The sequence below is a fragment of the Eurosta solidaginis genome, chromosome 1 (assembly GCF_040869045.1).
Source record: "Eurosta solidaginis isolate ZX-2024a chromosome 1, ASM4086904v1, whole genome shotgun sequence".
Lineage (NCBI taxonomy): Eukaryota > Metazoa > Arthropoda > Insecta > Diptera > Tephritidae > Eurosta > Eurosta solidaginis.
In genome coordinates this window covers 76,531,586-76,557,360 of record NC_090319.1, presented here as the reverse complement: position 1 = coordinate 76,557,360, position 25,775 = coordinate 76,531,586, and the positions used below count along the sequence as shown (strand labels likewise).

Genomic DNA, 25,775 nt, shown 5'->3' with positions numbered 1-25,775 from the left:
TACTGTTATGGTTATGGTTGTGACAACAGTTACGGTCACTCTTATCGTTTTGGTTTTAGTATGTGTTGCGCTCACTGCTGCGGTTATGGTTGTGGTAGAAGTTACGATTACTGTTATGGTAATGATAAGGCCTACGTTGCGGCTAAGGCTATGGCAACAGGTTTACATTTCAAACATAACGAGTTCGTTTTGTTTTGTTTCCTATCAAAATATTTATTTTGATATTAAATTCATGGAAGCACTCTTTCGCACAGTTTATGATTCTTATAATATTCCAATTGATCATTTTTTCTTAATAAACGACGTTTTAATTGTAATAAACGCGATCACACATCAAGGTCAGTATACCAACTGACATATTTACGTAAATACATGCGGCATTTCCCTCCCAGCTTGGGAGGAAAACGCAGTATGAATGATCGAGTCGATCGATAGATCAATGATTTACTAGGCAAGCAAGCGTATGTAGGTGCGAAGAAATGGTCCAAAATAGTGCGCTAAAGATTTTACTTAAATTGCTGTGCAGCAGCAAAAATTTCAGTTTCACGCTAGCAACCAAAGCGTAAGCAAATTTGCAAAGCGAAAAATAATTTTTTGAAAAATTTTCAAATTTTATTGAATTAGACAGAAAAAAAACTTATTTGCAAAATCGTTGCAAAGAAAAAGGTTTTAATAGAAGCTGAGAGATAAAACATTTTAAAATTGAACAGTTTTTTAAATAACTGAGAATTAAATTTTCAAATAGGCTGTATAATGAAAACAATGAACAGGTCCAATTCGCATTTTAATAAAAAATATGAAAATGAAAATGGGAAATTATTTGAAGGTCCGGAGCAGCAATCAAAATTAAAAATAACTATTTGCAAAGATATTAAAACAAATGAACAAAAACAAAAACAATTAATAAACTTTCAATATCAAAAAAGGGAAATCAATAAAGACAACACAATATTTAAAGAACAAAGTGAAGAAAAAAATTTTAAAAACTTTAAAACCCAACATAAACCAACAGAAACTCAAGAAACCCAAAACACAAAGCAGAGAAATCAAAAACCTACACAAAAGCTTCACAAACTACCAACACCTAAACATTCAAACATAACCAACATGGTTGAGCGCTTTGTCGAAGCACTACACATCAACGATTCTGGTGCATTTGATGCCAGTTTCGAAATTAAGCGCATTCCCGAAACACCACAACGTATGCTGCGTCATCGTTGCGTTACCGAGCTGGATCGCGAAAGTTTAGCACGTTTTGTGCGCGATCTTGAGGCGCGTCAAAGAGAGCAGCAACAACGACAACAACAACAGCAAGAAGAAAAAACTAAATCACCAAGTGCATGCCGACGTAACAGCAGCAGTGCACTCAACACAACACCCAAGGGTTCACCATACTTTTGTCGCAAAGCTAAAGCGCTCTATCAGAGTGTTTTCAATAGTGGTAACACAAGTGGGCACAGCAGTCGCAGCAATTCACCACGCGCACTACAAACACAACACGAGACAAGCACACCAGATACACAATCCACACACTCCGATCTCAGTTCAGCCGGTGATAGTCACACGCACTTGAATGAATTGGAGCAAACAGAAGTGACAGATGTTGCAGCTAACGCTGACACCAGCTTTCAACGCACACAAAGTGAACGCTCTAGTTATCGTTCAGCTGTCAAAGTGTTGCAGTTTTTCTCAGGCAAAAAGAAATGTCAAAAATCGAAGCGTTCAAAAAGTGATGCAGATGCATTTGTGACGCGCAGCAACAACGCATCACCTGCGCCGTTACGCGCTATAGCGCTCGGCTGTCAACCGCTGCCGCATTCCGATACAGAAGACAATAATGAAGATGCTGCTGCTGCTTGCGATTACTTTGAGTATGAATATGAAGATGATGCTAATTTTGTGGATTTCGAAGCGGAAGATGAGCATGATGATGGCATTTCATCGGCTAGCTCAAATCTAACACAATCTAGCAGTAGTCACAATTATACGCCGGATTCCTCATTTGAAATGCATTCGCCACTGGTGCCCACCTTCAAGGTAACACCACCGCAAATGTGTAAAGCAAGTCGCAATCCTGCTTATGAATTTGTGCGTTTTATGCGCGGCTCTTTTCATGCTAAACACGCCTCTGTTACTAAGCTACGTCGTTCGATTAGCGATCCGGATGCATTTCAAGAAATGGATTTTGCAACAACAACGCGAGATTATCAACGCGCGACGGCGAAAAGCAGTGTGAAAAAAGGGAAAAGCGTGAAAGAGAAGGAAGCGGCGCGAGTTGTGACCACACAGGCGGCAGTTAAAGCAGCGGGTGTTATACGCGTGAGTCATATTTAACTAAGTATTCTCTATATTCTTCTAAAACCGTTTAGCTTTTTAAGTAAGGAGCGATACCGCACTCCGCCACCCCAAGCACTTTACTTTTTACATCTAAGCATTTTAGCTTTAATTTTCGTTTCCTGCATTACATGTGCTTTCATTTATAAGCGTATTTGAGTTTCTTTAAGTTATATAATGTGCAATGACAAAACAAATTTTTATTTTTTATAATTTGGTATTTCAAATGATGAAAACATAAAAATTGTTTATAAAAAAAAAATTGTGTTGCACTTAATTTATGGAATTTGTTTTTGAATCGCTCCAAATGTGCGCAGTGTAGCGTGTCATTTGGTTTTCATTGAAAAAAATAATTTTAACGGTGTGAAATGACTCAAATTAAATTTTAACTGGTTGATGGAAATTTGAAAGTACATAATATATATTTTAGCTATAGACAAAAAAATAAAAATAAATAATATACAAAAATTTTTTAATTTGAAACCACTGTTCCTGAAATCGATGTGTATGTTAGGTTAGGTTGAAGTGACTGCCTCCGCTATCCAAGCGTAGACTCACGTAGGCCGTTGTGGCCCGTTGTGCTACCACGCGGAGGCCCCTATTTCCCATTTCCCTACCTCCGAAGAATGTTTAGACCCCAGTAAGGCTAAAACAGCGCGTTTGCCTGATGAAACGCAAGATGTCGTTTGTGTGTGCAGATTCAAGCTCCGCAAGGCCCCCAAAGGAGTGTCTGTGGAGGCAACGGTATCTGGTTTTTGACAGTGCGGGATAGTGGCACAGATAGTGCTCTACTCTTTCTATCTCCTCCTCGTTCCTACAGCTTCGGAAGAAGTCTTTTGTCTGTCGGTCCATATAGCCGCCATGAGACAATGACCTGTAAGAAGGCCCACTAGTGGGCTTATAGAGATACGGTTTAACAGTATCACCGATTGCGATCTCTTTTCATCCACCTTAGGCCAGATTTGCTTGGATATTCTACCTGTAGGTTCCATGGCCCATCTGGCGTTTGCTTGATCCGTGAATAGAGATCGCAAGCAGTGTTTGCCGGTGTTTAGGGGAGGGCTGGCCCAACCAGCGGAGGTTATTGTTTGCAGGTTTTTGCCTTCCCTAGCTAACTCATCCGCAGCGCAGTTTCCTGAGATGTCACAGTGGCCAGGAACCCATATTATGCTAAGGTAGCAATTATCAGCTAGTTTGTTGAGGGTTTCTCTGCACTTCAACGCCACTAGTGACGAGGTGTTACTGCATTGCAGGGATTTTATGGCAGCTTGGCTGTAGGAGAAAATTGAAATAGAATTGGTCACCTGCAGGCTAGCAAGATAGAGGGCTGCTTCCCAGATAGTTATAAGTTCAGCCTGAAAAACACTGCAGTGGTTGGGTAAGCGTAAGCTCTCGCTTAGATTGAGCGACTCTGAGAATATTCCGCTGCCGACTATTGTTCAGTTTAGAGCCATCTGTAAAAACGGAGATTTCGTGAGATTCCGGCTCCCTGCCGAATTCTTGTGGAAAATTTGTTGTCCAAAGCAGGCGCCTTAATAATCTCTCTTTCGTAATCAATCACTTCAGCCGGAACGAGCCTGCAAATTGACGCATGCCTAGTTGGGCTTTTACTTAAACTACTTACTCGCAGAAGGATTAACGCGAAACACGGTAGATATAGGCTCCATAGACTGGTAAACAACTACTCGGCAAAAAGTTCGGAATTCGTGGTCTCCCCAGGAAAACCTGAACTGGTACTCTTTAAAAGATGTACCAAAACGCAGAATCTTATACAATCCAAGATTGGTGGCTGACTGGCTTTCAGCGATAAGCTTCGGTATCTTTGAGGATGGAAAACTACTCTAAAGTGACATCATAGCAGATCGGGCAAAAAAAGCAATCAACTGATTGTTCTCCCGTAATAGAGCAATCAGTATCACGTAAGGTTTTACTCCCAAAGTATTCTCGCTCTCTCTCCCTAATTCTTCCATTTCCAGTTGTAAATGAGAAAGCGGCAGTTGGAAATAAGATTTGTAAATTGTATATAAGATTAGACAATTGTAAATTAGAAAGCCTCAAATTTAAATGGGAAAACGTCATATGAAAATGAGAATAGTAAATTGTAAATCCGAAAGTATCCCTGCGATGTGAGAATAGTCACTTGTAAATGAGCGAGCGTCAGATTAAAATGCGAAAGGATAATAGTTAATTAGAAATGAGTAAGCGTCAAATCTAAATGCGAAAGCGTCACATGGAAATGATAATAGTCAATTGTAAATGAGAAAGCGTCAGATGTAAGTGCGAAAGCGTTATATGGAAATGAAAAAAGCATAAACTGAATATGCGAAAGCGCGACTTTGAATTGCAAGAGGTTCGTACATTCATTTATTCGATGCGAGAGCAGTGTCGGGAGTATCGTATGTTGTATGTAGACCAGTAGTGGAAATCACTAACTTTTTCAACGACATTTGCCATCGCTTTATTTGCGAATCGATAACTATAACGATTTCGTTATTCAGTAACTATTTTGTATCGATATTCGTTTATCGACGATCAGCTGTGTCGTTAAATAAACGGCAAGTAAATTGGCTGCGTTAAAAATCACGATATTAATATTTCTGGCAATTTTAGTTAAAAAAGAAAATCGGAACTTTAATTAATACTTTCAAACACGAAAAGCTGCTTTATTTATAAATCAAATGGCATTGAGTACTTGGCGAACGTTTTATCACAAAACGAAGAATTACTAAGTCCATCGCCAGTGGTTCATAGAGAAGTAGATGACACATTCCACTTGAATGCAACGGAGTTTCTAAAGCTGTACCGACTAACCCTAGACTTGGCTCATGATATTATTTCTCAACTTGATGGTCAATTAAGGGGTACAAGAATAACTGTGATATCAACAGAGAAAAAAAAATTAATACCGCATTTACTTACCTTTTGTTAAAATATGTAAAAACTGTTAAACGCAGTTAGTATGCGGAATTTATTTATTTTTGGCACTCCTTTTGTGCTTTTCGCATTTTTTAGGTTTCGTTAAGCTGTGCTGCCACCTTTCTACTATTAAAACGAAATTTAAATGTAATTTATTTCGATTCGTTAAAACTAAGTTAGTGAATAGCACAATCGATAGGGCAAGCGACAAAATCGTTAATTAAAATCTCGACAATTCGCATCGTTATAAGTTAGTGAATTCCGCTACAGGCGTCGGCAAATAGTAGAACAATTGTGCACACTCAATTCACACGTATTCTTGTTGCTTGCTAATAAGCGAATGAACTACGCAAGATGCATCAAGCGATGTGCGCGATCATCGCGCTCTCACTACATTTTCATTTTGCCGACGTCTTATGTAGAGCGACAGCTGCCATATTCATGTAAATCAGGGGTCCCCAAAATTCAAACTGTTCCTACTCTGCTTGTCCAGCGACAACTAAATACGAATAAAGACGCAAGAGAATTAAAAATACGTGTGAAATGGCGCCAATAATTATTCAACTAAATGGGGACCGCTGATGTAGATCAATCGGTGGATGGAGCGAAGAGATCAGCAACTAAAAAGGCTGCGCGAGAGCATTACCGCATTCAACTTCGTTTCATACTTTCTCTCACTCCAATATATGTCAGTCGGAACATAGGCAATTTCCCATCCAGTGTTATTATCCTTAAAGGATATGCCCGTTGTCACATACATAGCTTATCTTTATTACCATTTTTATATTTTCAATTACAAATTACGTTTTACAACATTAAAATTGACACTTTCGAATTTTTAATTGACGATTTCTCATTTACAGGTGACTATTCTCATTTCCATATGACGCCTTCGCATTTACGATTGACTATTCTCATTTATAACTCACTATTTTCAATTACAATTGACGCTTTCAAAATGTCATTTGACGTTTTCCTGTCTACAAGTGACTTAGTCTCATATCGAAGTGGCGCTTTCGTAGAAGTGGTCATGCTACGATTTTGAACACCAATCAAAGTAATCGCTGATTAGTGCACTCCTAAGGCGTGATAACTTTTTCGGAGAACCGCACCTTGCTAAAGGCCTTGGACTCATATGTTAACAACACAAAGTCGTTCACTGACTGCTGCAGATCTCGCAATGAGATGACGCAGCACTTCAGTGTCAGCCTTGTATGAGCACCTGTACATAGGGCTTTTGAAGACTCTTATAGAGCTAATGATTTCGCCAGGAAGAATACGACCGCCCACATCCTTTCCGAAAATGATTCGCTAGGTATACGCGTGTCCTTTTTGAAATTCCATGCGAGCACTAACAATGTAAGCAGAGCTAAAATGCTCTGGTCAGCGCTGTCTACATGCGAGCCATCCAGGGTGGTTTGGCCTTATTATTCTTTTTAACTTCAATAAGCTAGGGCTATCGGACCTGATAAGGTTTCTCAAGTGTTGGTTGAAAGCCCCAACGCTCATGCCATTAGCATTTCACACAACGTACTTTTAATTTCTACCAAACTTTCAAAAGTTTCAACAAATACATTATTTTAAATTTCACTGCTATGTAATAGCGTTTATAACATATGTAATCTAATAATTTCAACGCAAAAAGCGTAATATTCGATTTCCAAACAAGTCTTTGCGTATACTTGAGACAAAGTGGCTATTCGCCAAATACTTTCGCTGACAAACATATGGTTATACATATATATTTACATTGTTTATGCGTGTGGTATTATCTAGCGTTTATCGTAATTGGATGTGATTATCCAATTATGCAAATGTCCTTTTAAAGAAAATTGTTTGGTAATAGAGAGAGTGGTTTTCAACCCATCGGAATATAAATATAGGAAATATGTGGAAAGGAAAAAATGTATGTTTCATTATTGTTGACACGAACTCAAAACGAAACCGAGACTGAAAGCGGAATCAGAATTTAAAATGAAAGCCAAGCTTAAACGGAGAGCGAAACCGGTCTAAATAGTTTTGGAAAAGCTGTCTAGTTTCGGGATAGTCCGCCACTATTTCTGGATTACTTCAAAGCTCTTCCCAAACGGCTTTTTCTGGGTCGTTTTGGATCTATTTCTGGATCACTACGGTACTGTTTGTAATCATTTAGGTCCATTTCGGGTTAATTTTCGGATCGGTATAATATTTCGAATCATTTAGGGCCATTTCGGGATTATCTCGTGTCGATTTTTGGGAACTATTTGGAACAGTTCGGGTCTATGTTCGAAATTATTTCGGGTCCGTTTCCAGATTGCTACCGCAATATTTCGGGTTCGTTTCGGAATTGTGTTCGGTACTTTTTTCGATTACGTCAGGATTATTTAGGGACCGTTTCGGCACTGTCTTGGGAACATTTTTGAGGGATTGTGACCAACATTTTCTCAGAACTGCTTTGAATCAGTTGCTCGGTTGTTTTCGTAATAATATCACCAAGACCATTTCGTGACTATTTCGCGATTATTTCCGTATAGTTTCGAAATTATTACAGAACGATTTTAGAGCCGTATCGAGGATGTAAGAGAATCATATTGGAAGGATTGTAACGGGATATTTTGAACTTTTGCCCTATCATTCGAAGTTTGTTTTCGAAATTATTTCAAGACCATTTAGGGATAATATCACACGGTGTTTCAGGAGAGCATTGGGCCCCACTGATTTAAAAAAATCCAGTATATCTCTCCTAAATGGATGAAAAATAGATGAATAGTTCTCGCGATATACCGCCTTGGAGGATTAGGCCAAGCTTCTCTTCCCATTTGCGTCGTGCTCCTTTTTATTTTCCCTACAAATTTGCGGGACGGAACCTAATGCAAGGCAGATAAATTTCCACTGAGAAGCTTTTCATGGCCAAAATGCATTCGGAGTGTTTACCATGTCACTGCCGAGGGGCTACACCGATTAGAATTTATTGTTTCTAATTGAAAACATTTTTTTTAAATTGTGGATGTTACTTGACCTGGGGTTTGAACCCAGAACCCTTGTTGTGGTAAGCAGCGTACGCTACCCCCACACTATGGCTGCCCACATGGATCATTGTTGGTTTATCTCCAGACTTTTGCGAGATTGCGTGCGCTTTAGTTTCAGGATCTTTTCAGCACTGTTTCAAGATTATTTTCTGGAGCGTCTTGGAACTACTTTCTTCGTGGGAACTGGGCCGAGGGTATAGCCGATGATTATGATTATCCTGGTTTAACACGTAAGTCTGATCCTAAGCAATATCTTAGAAACTTTCTCCTAGTTTTTAGTTTTATATCATTGTGAGTCAACTGTTGAGTGGAATCTCGCGCTATCTCGATTGTCATTTGAAAAGCACCCCTATTGGGTAAACTTTTGAAAACTAAATGGTTTGAAAAACATCGTACTAAGTATAATAGTTTTCGAGAATTTTATTGAAAAATGCCTGCCATTATTCAGAATTCGTTTGAAGAACGCTTTACTCGTCTAAGTATAAAATAAATTTTTTTTTTTTTGTAAAATAGGACGTTTTTGAAACAAATCCTGAGATAGGGCGTTTAGCTTGCAGTCGAGCTAGGGTGGTATTCCACTCAGTTGCCGAAATAAACTTACATATTCCCTAAACACCAAACTCCTTGCTCTTGTGTTATCTTCATGTATTCTTTGTTTTTGCTTTCCACTTTAAATAAAAATTTCTCTAATAATATCTTCTTAAATGAATTACTTTAAAAAGCTGCTGAAGTCGATTTTTAGTTCTTTCTATTTTAATTTTTTGCTTTGTCATAGCTTGCGTTGAAAATGTTTGCAATCCACTCATTGAGTAAAGTGATGACTATTCTATTGTAAATTAATGTATATTTTCTTTATTTGCCACGCTATGTGCAACTCAATTTCTTTTAATTGATACCCCTATATTTGTCAGCTATTTCTATGCATTGAATTATATTGCGTCGCATTTCATTTTTGTATTAGTTTGTTGTGTCGTTTTTTTGTTCGGTCATTGTACTGGGGAATTGGACAGGGAACGACGAAATTGTTATTATTTTATGAAATTCAGGTTGAAACAGTCAGATGGACCCGCAAATGTTAATACAGATTAGTTCTAGACTGTGGAGGATCCACTTCTGGCATTGCATCTGGACAATGTTTCAATGGCTTGGATTTTTTTAGGCTTCGTAGATCTTCGGAAAACTATTTTTCATTCACCTACAAGTCGATTAGGCGCAGCGACAGAGATTCACTAAAGCAAGCCGTCAATCAGTTTTAGCTTGTACTTTAAGCAGTAAACATCTCATGAGTGGATTCAATGCTCAAACCTCCTCAAGATACCTATACCGCTACAAAAAAAGTTACGTTTGTATTGGAGACTATGCCGGCCATTGTAAAGGTTGACTTCCGTGTTGGAACTCTTAATGTTGATATAACTACGCGTCTTTGGAATACCCCATTCTACGACTTCTGTAAAATTTTCGATAGGTCTCATATAATGCACTATATATTTCATACTAAATGTGTCTGACAAAATTTACCATCACAGCAACCCATATCTGAAATTCCGTGCCTTTTTTCGCTAATTATTGCATCCCTGCGTCGATGCCGATGGCAGCAACCCCAACAATTTTAACACTTCGTTCAGTGTCAAACGGCGTAGTGTTAGAAAGCGGATTAAGCAAACACATTGCAACGAATTCTAAACTGTTGAATAAATCATCTTTAATCATAAATAATCTTTATTTAGATTACTTTGGGAGTAGTACTTCACAATTATACTTCACAACCAATAGCGTATTTAAATCAAAACTGATTAGTTATTACTCAGCTTGCGCTGCTTTTATACTCTCGGTTTCCTCGTTCACCCATTTCTCCTAAGGTCTAGTAATTTTACGAACAGTTGTATCTCATGCTTCGTTACCAGCTATATGCATGTATATTTGTAGTTTATAGCCATATGCGTGTGTATGTGTAAGGAACTACTTCGGCTGATTACTACATGTGTGTGTGTGAGATATCTCTTCATCGCCTTCTATGTATGTGTATAACTAACAGCTTACTGGTGCTTAAATTCGCCATATCTTAAACCTTTACAATGGTGCCGGCGTTGTACACCGCTGGTATAGAATACCACGTGTATGTGAAAAAGACAGTAACTTCGTGCCTACAACACAATCGTCAACGGCAAGAGCAAAATAATATCAACTTTAATTTAGTTTCATAAAAAGCATTAAGCAAAGCTAGTTTATACAAATTTCACACAGAAGCTTTATGAAAACGTTAAGATTTTTAATGGGATAATGCAAATTTGTCTTTCACGCCGAGCCATTTGCTCCATTAGTGTCAGCTGCCTTAAAGAAATATTTTCGTTTTTTATAAAAATAAATAGTTGAAATGGAAAGCAGCCAATTACTCTTTGAATTTGTAGATTATCGAAATAAAATGCGTGTATTATTATTCCTAGATATTTCATCCATATATGTGCTTATTTACCTAAAAGCCATTATAACTTTTGTTGCAAACTCATCAATCAAAAGTTTATGTGTTTTTCGCAAAATATTTAAAAAATAAGAACAACGCCAAGCTGACTAGACATTTCATTCGATTATGCAGACAATATAGCCATAATTAAGAATTGTGTATGGGAAATTGAGCTCAATAAGCGCTTTAATGTAGAGAAAGTAATATCACGGCCCATTGTTTAATGAAGTAGGTACACTGAATATTTGAAAATTTTGTTTTCTTGGCCTTTTGAGGACAATACCACCAACACATTCTCATTTAATATGTGACCAATACATTCAAATATTTAACACTTTCTTTTTGGACAGCGTTGCTCTATAACAGAAATGCACACCGCAAGCAGAGATTCCAACACAAAACCAAGAGTTTTGAGAAGAGCGAAAAGAGTTTCAGCGTCGAAATTGGGCATGAGTAGAAGTTCGCTGCTTGAATTACAAGCGAAAATTGACACACTTCCTTTGCTGAATACCGAATATTTCTCCGTTGCTCTACGAAGCTCGCAAGGGCAACTCGCACACTTCTATATGTTTCCACATTTTTGAGCTACGCTAGCCCTCGAACTTAGATTTGGCTCTGTGGATTTTAGTCGTCTCTTACGACAGGCATGCCCACCGCTGGGGCCCCCTTTCTTTTCCCTCTATTGAAATGCCGCTTCCAGTAGCATTACAAGTATTAAATATCATCACCACCCCACATTCATATAGTTATGTAACAACGATCAGCAAGCGAATAAAAATGTACAGACAAAATGCAAGTAAGCACTTGCATCCATTTCATTCGCGCGGTAGTCGCCTAACCGCGAATGCGCAAACTTCTCAAACTTCTTATAACGACTTATACTTAAGTAGAAACAATCTTCATTTGATAGGACTTCGAAGGCGCGACCTGTACGTGAATGTACTGCCACACTTTATCCTTATCTTGCACAAGTCCGCCACTTTTGACCAATAGTTCGCGCAATATATTTTGGTGCGTCCTATCCACCGATTTGTCATCTACGACTCGGCGGGTACCGATTTCACCAACCACCTATTCAGCTGCAAACCCGGTCACCGTCCACCTATTAAAGTATCCGTCAACCGATATCGGCAGCCGAACCCTGATTATCGATCCTACGCCTGTCAACCCTTCCATCAATCAACGGTCCGTTACAGTTCCCCTCCAAATAAAATTCTCCGGCACTGTGTGTGTGTGTGTACATCTAAACCAAATACCACCAACAAAGTAACGTGTATTCATTTCTAAAGGAAATTGGTGCCTTCTTGACTCTGGCTCTGGATTGACGTTGTATGTAGTGTGGTATGAGCAAAGTATTTTTTGTGTCTTAATATTTAATACTTTTTTTGAATTTGTATCAGTAATTCTTTTTCTACTTTTTCAATAAAACTCCAAACCGTTCCGGTCTCTGTTCACCACTCGTATAGATAATTAATTTTTTTTTTTACTTTTGTTTTCGCTACTATTTCAATTTCCATTTGATTTCAACTGTATGCTATTTATTTATTTTATTTTCATGGAATTGCAAATGCATTAATTTTGTTCTTGGTTTGTTTGCGATTTTATTAGTATTTGGTAATAAAGTAAGGAAATGAAATTATTTATAAATTGTTATTTATTTTTGTTTTATTACCGGTGCACATTGCTTTGCACCTTTCTCAAGATCCTAAAAAAATGGATAAGTTAAACTGGAATAGGCTCGGAGTTTTAAGGTTTAAAAAAATGTTCCGAGACCAAGGAGTTATTGCTTCGAAAACAATCCTGATATAACCTCGAAATAGTGTAAAAATTATCCTTAAAACAATCCCGAAATGGCTCCGAAATCATTCCAGAAATTTCCTCCACATAGTTCCGAAATTATTCAGAAACTATCGCGAAATGTTCCCATAATGATATGTAAATTGTCACGACATGATCTCGAAATATCCTTAAATAATCCCAAAATGATTCACATATAAGTCCGAAAAGAGTCCGGATATTCGCGAAATCATTCATAAAGTAATGATAAATTTATCCAAAACCAATGTGATAATTATCCTTAAAGCAAGTTCTAAATGATATGGATATAGCTCCAAACAATCCGGAAGTGATATCAAAAGCCATATCAAAAAAATAGCGGAAACACCTAGCTACTTTTCCAAAATTGATTTGACTTCATTCTGTATGAACCGTACACCAAATAACGTTCGTCTAGAATAGTACGGATTTAAAAAAAACCTGTTGCTAGAATAGTTATATAACCTAAATACCAAACCGACTTAGGACCACTTGCAGAACGGCATGTTATATTTTTTGTAAGTTTCTATGAGTTGAAAGGATAACTTGCCGTTAGAGCTATACCAATTCAAAAACAACAGGGGAAGTGTTATGGCACTGTGCACATTTCCAAGATCTTTTAAACCTTAATTTATATGCTGCATATACCATATAACATTGGTCTAGCTTAAGTACACTTAGAGTTTTATCACACGGGGTGTGGAACTCGGTCTTTTGTCGGGATCCCTTCGTATCTATTCAATTATTATTAACTTTTATACCCGGCAGACTTTGTCCTGGCTGCATTCAAAAAATTGAGCTTCGCTTCCCTTCTTCTCTCTATCCCATTATCTACTTTATCCTAAATTCTTCTTCTTATTCTTGTTCATCGCTTATTCCATTTATCCCCTCCGACCCCCACTCTCACTCAAACTCCCACTCCAACTCTTATTCCCACTCCCAGTGCAGTGAGAGCAATCTCATTCCCACTCCAACTCTCACTCCAACTACTCTTACATTATTCATATACAAAGTACGATACTTAATGTATAATAAATGTAGTCTGGTCACCTTAGATATTTCTACAGACGGTTGGTCTGTCTCAAATGATTTACCCCACAACTTTATATCTCACCAGCTGTAAATAATCAACATCGCACTGGTAGCCGGCAAAAAATGCAATATTATGGTTTGTTGTATACATCATATACATGTTTCTACGTTTGTATGTACGTATAAATAAATATACAATGGAAAACACCACCCATTTCATGCATACGCTCATACAAACATCCACAGTTTATTTCTCTCAATTATCAGCTGGGCTTTTATGTGATTTTCATTGAACAAAAAAAAATTACATGGATGGGAGAATTATTGAATAAGATACTCACCAAGTTATAAGCAAAGCCAAACAAACAAAAAACCAGATAACAACATCGCAATCGAGTCTCGAAATGAAAAGTATGAAGAAGGAGAGAAAATGTACAAATGTATAAATAAATAAAATATTTGAACAGATAAGTGCTCTCATCAACTAAAACTTAGCAATATTTTGTGTTATACCATCGGCACACAACAAAAAAGATTGTCTGTACTTAAGTACCTACATATTGCCTGAGCTCAAGACATTAGCTGTGTTTTTACATGTGTATACATATGAACTTAAACTTTAGATGAACTGCTAAGTGTATAACTTTATCTACACTTGTGAAATTGTTGCGCAGAAAATTAGTACTGCTAAATTTCAGTATGCATTCTGCATTACATGGGTGCATAGGTCTGAATCAAGTACCCAACTCTTGGAGAACTGTACGTGAAGTTTTCCCACCAAAGGCGGGAGGGTTGGTCATAATAAAATTGTTCTCCACAACACAAAATGGGTGGTTATAAGCATAGAGAAAGCCTTGTAATGTAAGGAGTACGCCTTATGAGTCTTCTGAGACATTACCAGGGCTTTCAACAATTTCTAAATGCTAAAATGCAGGAATTTTCTTTCACAATGAAGTTTGTATGAAGCCACAAAATCAGTGTTTCCAAAAATTAGCTCTTTGATAGATCGCACGGTTCCGGTAATATATTCCTGGGCATCTAATGTAGAGTTGACCGACAAAGCGGATATGGTCTTGTTTACTAATAGATATAAAGTCCCGAATTGAACTTGGCCCAAGCTTGGAGTGGTTACCTTTTAAGAGAAACAAAATATCTGTGAATCGTTCTAGACAGTAAGTTGTCGTGGAAACTCAGCATTTAAGAGAGAAGAAGGTCTCGGCGGCACTTTATGCTTGTGGTGTAGGTAGGGTCTATCGACCTTCTCTCTCATTGGGTATTTACATCAATTGTAAAGTCTATTATATTCTATTCTATGGAGTGCTTGTTTGTTGGACAGCCATACAACAAAAAACCTACCTCAAATAATTAGAGGGGGTATTCTGGCTACCGATACGTAGCATTACGGGAGTTCTGAAAACAACCGCGACGGCTGCACTGTATGAAATTTGCTTATTCCACCTGTAGACCTGGTGGCAAAGAACATAGCGTTAACAACGGCAACGAGGCAGCTTGAGTACATACCATACGGCCATAGTAGGGTCGTGTCATCAAATACGGGACGATAAGACTACCTAGCTAGGCTCTTAGAGTTACAATAAAAGTGGTTGGTTGGCGCAAGGGTGCCCAAATGGCAGACGAAGCGAAGCACGTGTACACTGATGGTTCCAAAGTAATGGAAGGGGGTAGGTTCTGAGGTACACTGTACTGATCCAGAAATAAAAAGATCCTACAAGTTGCTAGAGCACGATAGTGATTTCAAGCCCAAGTAGTAGCCGTAACCAAAACAGTAGAAACACTGGAAGAAAATAACTTAAACCGCAGCCGCGTCATTTATATTATATTTATAGCCAAGCAGCAATTCAAGCAATAATCTCACACAACACTACATCTAAAAGTGTGTTAGGGTGTTAGAAATCCCTGTAAAGTATGGGCATATGAGGAAGCATACATCTATATTGGGCCCTAGGACTTATGGTAATAGATGGGAATCAAAAGGCGGAGGAGCTAGCTAAAGAGAGCGCCTCACTCGAAGCTTGAACCGTAGACGTCCCAATTAGATTGGGCGTGATTAAGAGAGGTCGAGAAAGTTACTCCTATCAAAAAAATGGAGTACTGTAGGCTCATGACGGGTATTCTGACTTGACACCACCTTCTGGCTTTACATAATTTCATATGAAGCCTAGTTAGTGATAGCAGGTGTAGGAAGTGTAGTTTGGAGAAAGTAATGAACGAACATGTTTTGTGCTCGTGCCCTTCAATCGCCAGGGTAAGACTCCAACCAGAAGTTATTTTATAACATAGGTCATGGTTCTGATAGGGTTGTGAAACAAACTTCTGGTAATACTATAGACTCATTCAGTCTATGTGAGGTCATCACGAACCGGGCAGTTCAATCTAATCTCACCAAGTATTAAAGAAATATTTTACCTGACAATTAAATAGGTCTGTCAGTTTTACCATCACAATTTCAAACTTAAAATTATGGCCTTGTTTTTTTTACATGTATATACATCTACATTTGCCACTAAAACAACGCTCATGGAGAATGACGCATAGTAGGAGCGTATGGAGAGATAATGTAGAGACCCAAACCTTTTAAGGTCATAAATGTATAACGTATGAAATGGTATATTAGCGTTGTCACGACTCTCAGAATTGTAAGTCCCTAAAGGAAAATAGACAGACCCACCAATAAGTATACCGAAATGATCAGGATGAAGAGCTGAATTGATTTAGCAGGGTCCGTCTGTTTGTTTATATGTGAACTAGTCCCTCAATTTTTGAGATATTTTGATAAAATTTGGTGAGCGGGTATATTTAGGTGTGCGATTAGACATTTGTCGGAACCGGCCGAATCGGGCCACTATAGCATATATCCCACGTACAACCGATTTTTCAGAAAAGAGGATCTTTGTCATATTTTCCTCAGTTTATCAGATTGAAGCTTCAAAACTTCACCACATGCTTTCGTATATTGCACATATTGTCTAAAAAAATAGATGAAATCGGTCGTATAAATAGCGTATATCCCCCCAAACCGATTGTTCAGATAAGAAGCTTTTCGTAATTACTGCCCCATTTTATCAGCTACGGGCTTGAAATTTCACCGAATGCTTGCGTATAGAGCTTTCATTGTTGTCTGAAAAAATTGTATAGATCGGTGGTATATATAATATATATCCCATACAACCGATTGTTCAGATAAGAAACTTTTCGTAATTTCTGCCCCATTTTAACAGCTAAAACCTTCAAATTTCACCATATGCCTTCGTATATAGCAAATATACACAACTTTTATTGAAGTCAGACATTTACCACGTTTATGTTGTTCAGTGTATTCACCGCTTTAATATTTTGGAGTGTTACTCGTATACGGGAGTATCTTTAAAATGTGTGTTATGTTTTTATTCTTTTTTGTACATATTTACTTCTAGAAGTGCTCATTCATATACTCTCAGTTCATTATGGATTTGTTTTTACGCTCGGTTTCGGTTTCGGTTTCTTTTTTTCCAATTCCTTTTTTTCCAATTCCTTTTTTTTTATACTCAGCGTGCTTTGCACACAGAGATAGATATAGACTTCCATATATGAAAATTATCGTATCGAAAAATTTTGATTGATCCATGTCCATCCGTCCGTCCGTCCGTCCGTTAGCACGATAACTTGAGTAAATATTGAGATATCTTGACCAAATTTTGTACACGAGCTTATCTGGACCCAGAATAGATTGGTATTGAAAATGAGCGAAATCGGATGATAACCACGCCCACTTTATATATATATATAAAATTTTGGAAAACACAAAAAACCTGATAATTTAGTAAATAATACACCTAGAATATTGAAATTGGACATGTGGACTGCTATTGAGACTCTTGATAAAAATTTGGAAAAAATGTTTAAAATGGGCATGGCACCGCCCACTTGTGATAAAATAAATTTTACAAATATTATTAATCATAAATCAAAATTCCTTAAACATATCGTAACAAAATTTGGCAGAGAGGTTGCTTTTACTATAAGGAATGCTTTGAAAAACAATTAACGAAATCGCTTAAGGACCACGCCCACTTTTATATAAAAAATTTTTAAAAGGGTCGTGAATGAATAAAATAAGCTATATCTGTGCAAAAAAGAGCTTTATATCAATGTTATTTCATTTCCCAAGTGGATTTATTACAATAAATAGGAAAAACTTCAAATTTAAAAAAAATGGGCGTGGCACCGCCCCTTTTATGACTAAGCAATTTTCTATGTTTCGGGAGCCATAACTCGAAGAAAAATTAACGGATCGTAATAAAATTGGGTACACAAATTTTCCCTAAAGTAGAAAATATTTATAGTAAATTTGGACGGGATCGGTTAAAGACCACGGCAACTTAGATATAAAATAAGTTTAACAGGGTCTTAGGCTAGAATAACAAGCTATAACTTAGCAAAAAATAGTTTTTAATCAATGATATTTCACTTATCAAGTTTTATTGTAAGAGGACAGTTGGAGACATTTTTTTTAAACGGGCGGTGCCACGTGTTATGTAGAAAAGTAATTTATCTGAAATGAAATGTACAATTGTACAATTGAGTATATAAAGTTCGGTTACACCCGAACTTAGACACCTTTACTTGTTTTATTTTTTTTTTTTATTTTTTACTACACTCTTTTCCATTCATTAGACATTTGTGGGCTTTCAATCCACTCAGCTGGCAAATACTTCAAAAGATTTACTCATTAACCGGGTTCATGCGTGGCGAGTTTACTTTTAAAGTCAGTTAGTCAGTTATCGTTGTTGTCGGTAGATGTGTGGTTTTGCGGCAGTTCGATTATTCAGTCATTCAATAAATTATTTGTTCGCTGGTTGTGACAGTTAGTTGAGCCAGCGTTTATTCAGTGAAAGAAGAAGTACGTGGAGCGAAACGACGTGGTCTATGCAGATAATAATAATAAAATAATTTGTACGTGTCCAACGCAGTGTTATTCAGTAATTTCAAGTTGTCTTTTTGTGTTATTATAATTTTTTTTTTCGTTTTAATTGTTTGTTTTTATTGTATTTGCGTGCGCCTTACCAACGCTGTTAGTATCATTTTAGTATAACAAATTAAATTCTTTGCGGTTCGATGAGTTTTTTTTTTACAAAAAAAGAACCTACAAAAAAATTCGATAAATATGCAAATTAAAAACATCTTAATATTGCCTTAAAATAGCTACTAATGTAATTGGAACGTGCAGAATGCATATAATAAACAAGTAATGAAAGCTAGCGGGTGTAACCGAACATTACATACCCAGCTGTACACTTGAAATGCTGTTGTGGTTTGTTTTGTGTGCTTAATAGTGTTACAAGGCTGCGCAATAATACATATACACACATATGGTTCTATTCTGAACTAATTTTCGTTTAAAAGAAGCAAAAAGGATACAGAGGCTAACACTAATGACCTTGAGCGGGTAATAATGCAGTTTTCCTTCAGATATGTGGATTTCCCTACTGTTTATTTTAAAATAAAGATATAACAGAAAAATAAAAACACGGTTGGTACCTACAAAACTATTTTCGATAAGATTTAACTTATTATTTTTGCCTACGACCCTTTTTAAAGTCATTTTTATAAAAGTGGACGTGGTACCTAACCAATCTTATCCATTTTTACTAGAAACATTTCCTGCAATTTTGTTACGATATGTAAATTTTTCTTCGAGTTATGGCTCCCGAAACAAATGAAATTGCTTAGTTATAAAAGGGGCGATGCCACGCCCATTTTAAACATTTTTTTCATGGTTATCATCCTATTAGCTCATTTTCAATACCAATCTATTCTGGGTGCAGATAAGCTCGTGTACCAAATTTGGTGAAGATATCTCAATATTTCCTCAAGTTATCGTGTTAACGGACGGACAAACGGACATGGCTGAATCAAATTTTTGTTTCCATACTGATGATTTTGATATATGGAAGTCTATATCTATATCGATTCCTTTATACCTGTACAACCAACCGTTATCCAATCAAAGTTATAATACCCTGTGTACAAGTACAGCTGGGTATAAAAAATTAAAAAAACACTTCTACGAAAAATTTTAAACCACGTTTGCGGAAATTAAAAACCAAAATTTCAAATTTTATAAAGTATCTTAGCAACCAATTACAATCGGTTTGAAGCTTTTTTAATTGTAACATATTTATGTCTTTAGTCCCAATCTCATATTTCTCGTCTTGCCTCAGAAGACAATCCACGAAACCCACGAAGACGAAAATTGGTAGGATATGGTCGAAAGAGGTATCAACGGATGCGCATCACATTTACATATATGCTCACTTTGGATATGTATTTCAAAAAATTAATAATGAACAATGAATTCAAATAAAATGACCCAAGGCGAACATGTTTTCAAATTGTCCTCAAGTTGTTAAAAAAAAGCAAATTACCCAAAAAGGTGTAGATTTAAAAAAAGAAAAGCAAGGAAGGCTAAGTTCGGGTGTAACCGAACATTACATACTCAGATGAGAGCTTTGGAGACAAAATAAAGGAAAATCACCATGTAGGAAAGTGAACCTAGGGTAACCCTGGAATGTGTTTGTATAACATGGGTATCAAATTAAAGGTATTTATGAGGGTTTTCAAAGGGAGTGGCCCTTAGTTGTATATGTGAAGGCGTTTTCGAGATATCGACCAAAATGTGGACCAGGGTGAACATCATCTGTCGGGGCCAAGATTCCAATGGCTTTTGATTTCGCCGTGCGGAACTTTTTCATTTTCTTCTACTTAATATGGTAGGTGTCACACCCATTTTACAAAGTTTTTTCTAAAGTTATATTTTGCGTCAATAAACCAATCGAATTACAATATTTCATCCCTTTCTTCATATTTGGTATTGAATTATAGAATTTTTTCATTTTTCGTAATTTTCGATATCGAAAAAGTGGGCGTGGTCATAGTCGGATTTCGGCAATTTTTTGTGCCAAGATAAAGTGAGTTCAGATAAGTATGTGAACTAAGTTTAGTAAAGATATATCGATTTTGGCTCAGTTCATCGTGTTAACGGCCGAGCGGAAGGACAGACGGTCGACTGTGTATAAAAACTGGGCGTGGCTTCAACCGATTTCACCCATTTTCACAGGAAACAGTTATCGTCATAGAATCTATGCCCTTACCTAATTTCATAAGGATTGGTAAATTTTTGTTCGACTTATGGCGTTAAAAGTATTCTAGACAAATTAAATGAAAAAGGGCGGATCCACGCCCATTTTGAAATTTTCTTTTATTTTTGTATTTTGTTGCACCATATCATTACTGGAGTGGGCGTGTTCGTGCCCGATTTTGCTAATTTTTATTTAGAACACATATAGTAATAGGAGTAACGTTCCTGCCAAATTTCATCATGATATCTTCAACGACTGCCAAATTACAGCTTGCAAAACTTTTAAATTACCTTCTTTTAAAAGTGGGCGGTCCCACGCCCATTGTACAAAATTTTACTAATTTTCTATTCTGCGTTAAAGGTCAACTCAACTACCAAGTTTCATCGGTTTATCCGTCTTTGGTAATGAATTATCGCACTTTTTCAGTTTTTTGAAATTTTCGATATCGAAAAAGTGGGCGTGGTTATGTCCGATTTCGTTCATTTTAAATAGCGATCTGAGACGAGTGCCCAGGAACCTACATACCAAATTTCATCAAGAAGCATCAAAATTTACTCAAGTTATCGTGCTAACGGACAGACGGATGGACGGACGGACATGGCTAAATTAATTTCTTTTTTCGCCCAGATCATTTTGATATATAGAAGTCTATATCTATCTCGCTTAGTTTATGCCGTTACGGATTACCATTATGCGAACAAAATTAACTCTGTGAGCTCTGCTCAGCTGAGTATAAAAATTTATTTTGCGATTGTCTGAAAGAATAAGCGAAATCAGTGATGCAAAATCCTTTAGTAGGTTCTAGGGGCATAAACACTCCTTTGAAATGATTCTTACCTCATACTTTAGTTGAGGATATATGTACGTATGGGAAGGGTTTGAAAAATCGCTTGGGCCTACATTCAAACATGTGCTGTTTATTTGCGAAACTATACAAAGCGTCTGAAATGTTAATTTTGATTTTCACACTTCATCCTTCAACACCCAAGTCTCCCGGTTTGACATTTCCTAAAGTTGGCGACCCTATCCAAAACTAGTCCCTTGGAGTGAATCACATTGTTTATAGCCTAACAAGTTTAAATATAACCTACGCGTTAAGGCTCCTTTTACAAATGTGAATACGTAGGCACATATATTTACCTGGTGAGGCTTTGTCCTTCGCAAAAACACGTAAAGTGGTGAAGCAAAAGCTTTCCCAAGACAGTTGAACTAATGTGCTACTACCTTAACGTAGTGGACAGTCGAACTAGTCGGAAAACTGAAGATACGCACGCGGTCATACATTCTAAAATATCGTTTTGATTTAACGAAGACTATTGAACTCAATGTTGTGAACACAAACGTCTGCAAACTTTGGTATACATTTTAAAAATTTTATCAAGGGTCCTTTGAGTTCCGCAATGACATCCACTTAGATTGCTTATGATTTCGAGGGCGGCATCCTTGGCTGAATAGTCACTCCCTAACGTTTCAAGGTATTTCTTTGGTGTAGCTCGGCAGCATAGCGCGCGACAAAAACATCCGTTAGAACGTCTTCGGAGCTACACCTAGGGCTTCTGGGAAAGTGACGACGACGAAGGTATGAGTTCGAAGTCGCAGTCCTATAGCTTCTGTGGTAGCATATGGTGTAAGGTTAGGGGGCTGTGTAGCTATTGGTGGTCGGGATTGCTACTACTTCGCACATCGGAAATTGTAGCTCTTAAAAACAGCCGAAAAAACTGGAAGCGCCATGTGCCACGAGAGTCATAAGTATTAATAGACAATTCAAAGCAACCGTAAGTCGCCTTTGTGCGTGACCATCAAGGAGCCACAAATGATTTAAAGAAATTGTGTTCCGACGATTATTAGAAGTTAACCCCAGGTGAAACTACGCTTTGCAGGAGATATACAGACAAAAGTGTGATGATTTTATGTATCTCTATTTCTTTTCAGCAGACGCAGCAATACCAGTTCCAAATACCAGAGTTAGGTTCGAAGCCTCTCTGGAGTAAGTGAACGAGGGGCAATCCCTCCGCAAGTAGTTACTCCTGAAAATGTTTGAACGATCTGCGAGATTCTGAGGAAAACACCCCGGATCTTTCCGAAATGGCCAAAACGTTGATTTCCTTAAATACATACAAACAAAACCTTTCTAAAATATTATTTTTGTAAATAGAAAAATCCAGCCTTTTAAAGTAAGAACACCGGCGTACGCCAGCGCGCCGCTCATGCCGCCGCCGCCGATAAAGTGATCGGCGTAAACCTCTACCTCCGACTTTATCACGTTGGTTTGTAATGCCCTATTTTTGAAATTTCAACACATTCATGAAAGGTATTAGGTCTCTGGCACAGCCGAAGATAGTCACTTCGTTACTTGTTTTCTATTTTCTTGGATTCTTTTTTATGAGTTTTGGGCCAAAGAAAAGATGTGAGAACCCAGAATATTTGAATTTGTTTGACAAACCACATTGTACTGTGGTTGATTTGCAAACGCTTTATTGACTTTATAGATGAATTTAGATAATTTTTTTGCAATTTTAATTTGTATTGTATATTCAAATGTTTTGTACGTTGATGAAATGCAAAATGAACGTTACGAAAATTATTTATGGGAATTTATGGTTAACTCTTACTGAATGTGAGTATGGCGGCTTTCAGTTTATTTTGTGTTTTATGTTGTTGTTGATGACGACGGTACTAAATACATATTTGTGTGACTGATTGATTGAATATGTATGTATATGCAAAAACCGACTGGCAGACGCCTGCTCATGACAATTGCCAATTGACGCAAATAAGGAGTCAAGTTAGCGAAATTTTTTTGCTCGTTTTCTTACATAAATAAACAAATTTGTTACAAAGGTACACGTGCATAGAGAGCTCAGTTGGCAGGTATATGTGTGTGTGTGTGTGCATTTGAGTTTTACCTTCTGCCAAATAAAGTCGGTACCTAACAATTATAAATAGTTTCTCAGTATCCACTTCATTGTTGTTGTTTAAATAAATTTCTCAGAAATAAGGTGGAGTTGTTCGTTGAATAGAAATAAAAAACTTTGATACTGATATTTCTATTAGAGTCATCCAATTAAAGCCCTTCCATCTGAAGACGTAATATCGACTCCGAAGATGGTTTCAAAACACGGAATGTTGTATTGGCGGATAGCGTTCTTCTGCCCTATATAGAGGTTTCCTTCAATAACAGCGTATCACTATTCCAGATAATCGTGCTCTCCTTGATACATACATATATTGACGCCAATTGTCAGCACTAAGGGAAGTCAAGTCTTCCTGCCTCTTCCTGCATGATTCTAAGCCTTACATTAATCAAGGTATGATGAGCGGCTTGTAGAGCGTAATTTTTGTTCGTCTAAAGAGAACTTTGCTTTCCAATCGCCTACTCAGCCTCGGCTTTTAATGAAACAGGATTCTCCGCGGATAGTTTAGGTTGACAATTGGGTTTGGAGAAGCTATATATTGCGCTGACAACCTAAAAAGGTTGCGCTAACAACCCCTTGAATCTGGTATTTTAGTCGCCTCTTACGACAGGCATACCTACCGCGGGTATATTCTAACCCCCTAACCCGCTGGAGGTGTTGCTCAGCGTCATTTGGCAGAGCTGTATTAACTTTACAGGGAGCTTTAATTCGGACATAGTAGCATACAAACAATGTCCTCTCGGGCTATCAAAGGCTGATTTGAAGTCCTCCAAAAGATGGTTCCTGACGATTGTGCGACGATCTGGCGCATCTGAAAGATCAGGTAAATAGTAGATTTACCAGGTCCAAAGCCACATTAATAAGGTCCAATGAGTTCGTTGACCTTGCGTGTCAGTCTTTCTCACAGTACGCTAGATAGAACCACATACGCCTTTCTTATAGATTGAAGAGAGCACACTTAAATTCCAATTTGGAGGCATGCGCTCATCCGACCATATTTTGCATAGGAGGTGATGCATGCTCTTTTCCAAATCTTCGTCTCTGTGTTTGAACAGCTCACCGGGTAATCCGTCTTTACATAGCGCCTCGTGGTAGCCGGCATATAGCCATTCTCACTTCGTCATAGTCGGGTTCCTCAGCAAGCTAGCAATGAGGAATAGTATTTCCTCCAAACTTAAGCAAACTCTGTGCGTTAGATACCAGGTCGCCATTATCATTCATACAGGAATTTGCCTCGATCTTGAAACCTCCCGTCCTCCGCTAGATTTTTCGGTAGAATTTTCGGGCATTATTCTTATGATCAAGCATCGGAAGCTCCTCGCACTCGGCCTCATGTTATTTTCTTTCTAAATAGGCGTCTCTCTCCCTTCTTCGCTTCGCGATAACACTCTTTCCGAGGCACCGAGACATTCTTCATCGCACCAGTTGTTTTTGCGGGCTCGCTGAAAACGATGGTACGTAAAGAGAGAAATATATGCCCCCACTACTCAGTCATATGTCAGGTCGAAGCTTGCTTGTAGTGAGAGAGTGTTAGAGCCGATAGGAGTGTTCATCAGCTGTCTGTTTCATGTCCACCTATTCGACGGCAAACTTTCCTTGTGTCATTGCGCGCTTTTAGTGCTCCGAGTACATACTTGAATTTCTAGAGTGCGCACATCCAGGAAACTGGAACTACGTAATCGATTTGATTTAGTGTTCTCTGATCAGAAGACAGCCAAAAAGCTTGTTGTATCTTTTTATGATGTGCCCTAGCACTGCAAATGACCATATTTCAAACCACGGTGAAGTCAATCAGGCTCAACCCGTTGAAAGATGTCGTGAGGCTAAATTTTCCGACCTGAAGGCCTTTTACTTGTCAACCCTGACTTTAAAGTCGCCCAGCATGATTTTAATATCATGGCGGGGGCAGTCATCGTATGTATTTTTTAGTATCGCACAGAAAGAGTCCTTATCCTTTTCGTCCGCATTAGTTTCTTTGTCTGATAACTTTGATAGCTTATGTGATATAAAGAATAATCTTCTACCTCGTCAAATGAGATACAAAGCTGTTTGTTCGCTCGAAAAGTAATCTTAACACCTAATAAGAGAAACACTAACAATTTGATTCTTTATTAAACTCCTAAGCTCCCAACAACGCCTACCGAAGCTCTTCAGG

At 37.7% G+C, this 25,775-nt stretch overlaps 1 protein-coding gene across 3 annotated transcripts in view; it reads left to right on the top strand.

Moving 5' to 3' along the window:
- Window positions 1-25,775, top strand: part of loco (locomotion defects) — a 418,869-nt gene that overhangs the window by 322,417 nt on the left and 70,677 nt on the right. The window contains exon 2 of one of the 3 annotated variants that reach the window (XM_067758429.1): window positions 746-2,319. The exons of 1 other annotated variant lie outside the window; for it this stretch is intronic. In XM_067758429.1, coding sequence (XP_067614530.1) covers window positions 754-2,319 — 1,566 coding nt within the window. In that variant the 5' untranslated portion in view covers window positions 746-753. Of the gene's footprint in view, window positions 1-325; window positions 2,320-25,775 lie in introns of those variants that run through there. One more of the 3 variants, XM_067758424.1, reaches the window with a different exon arrangement.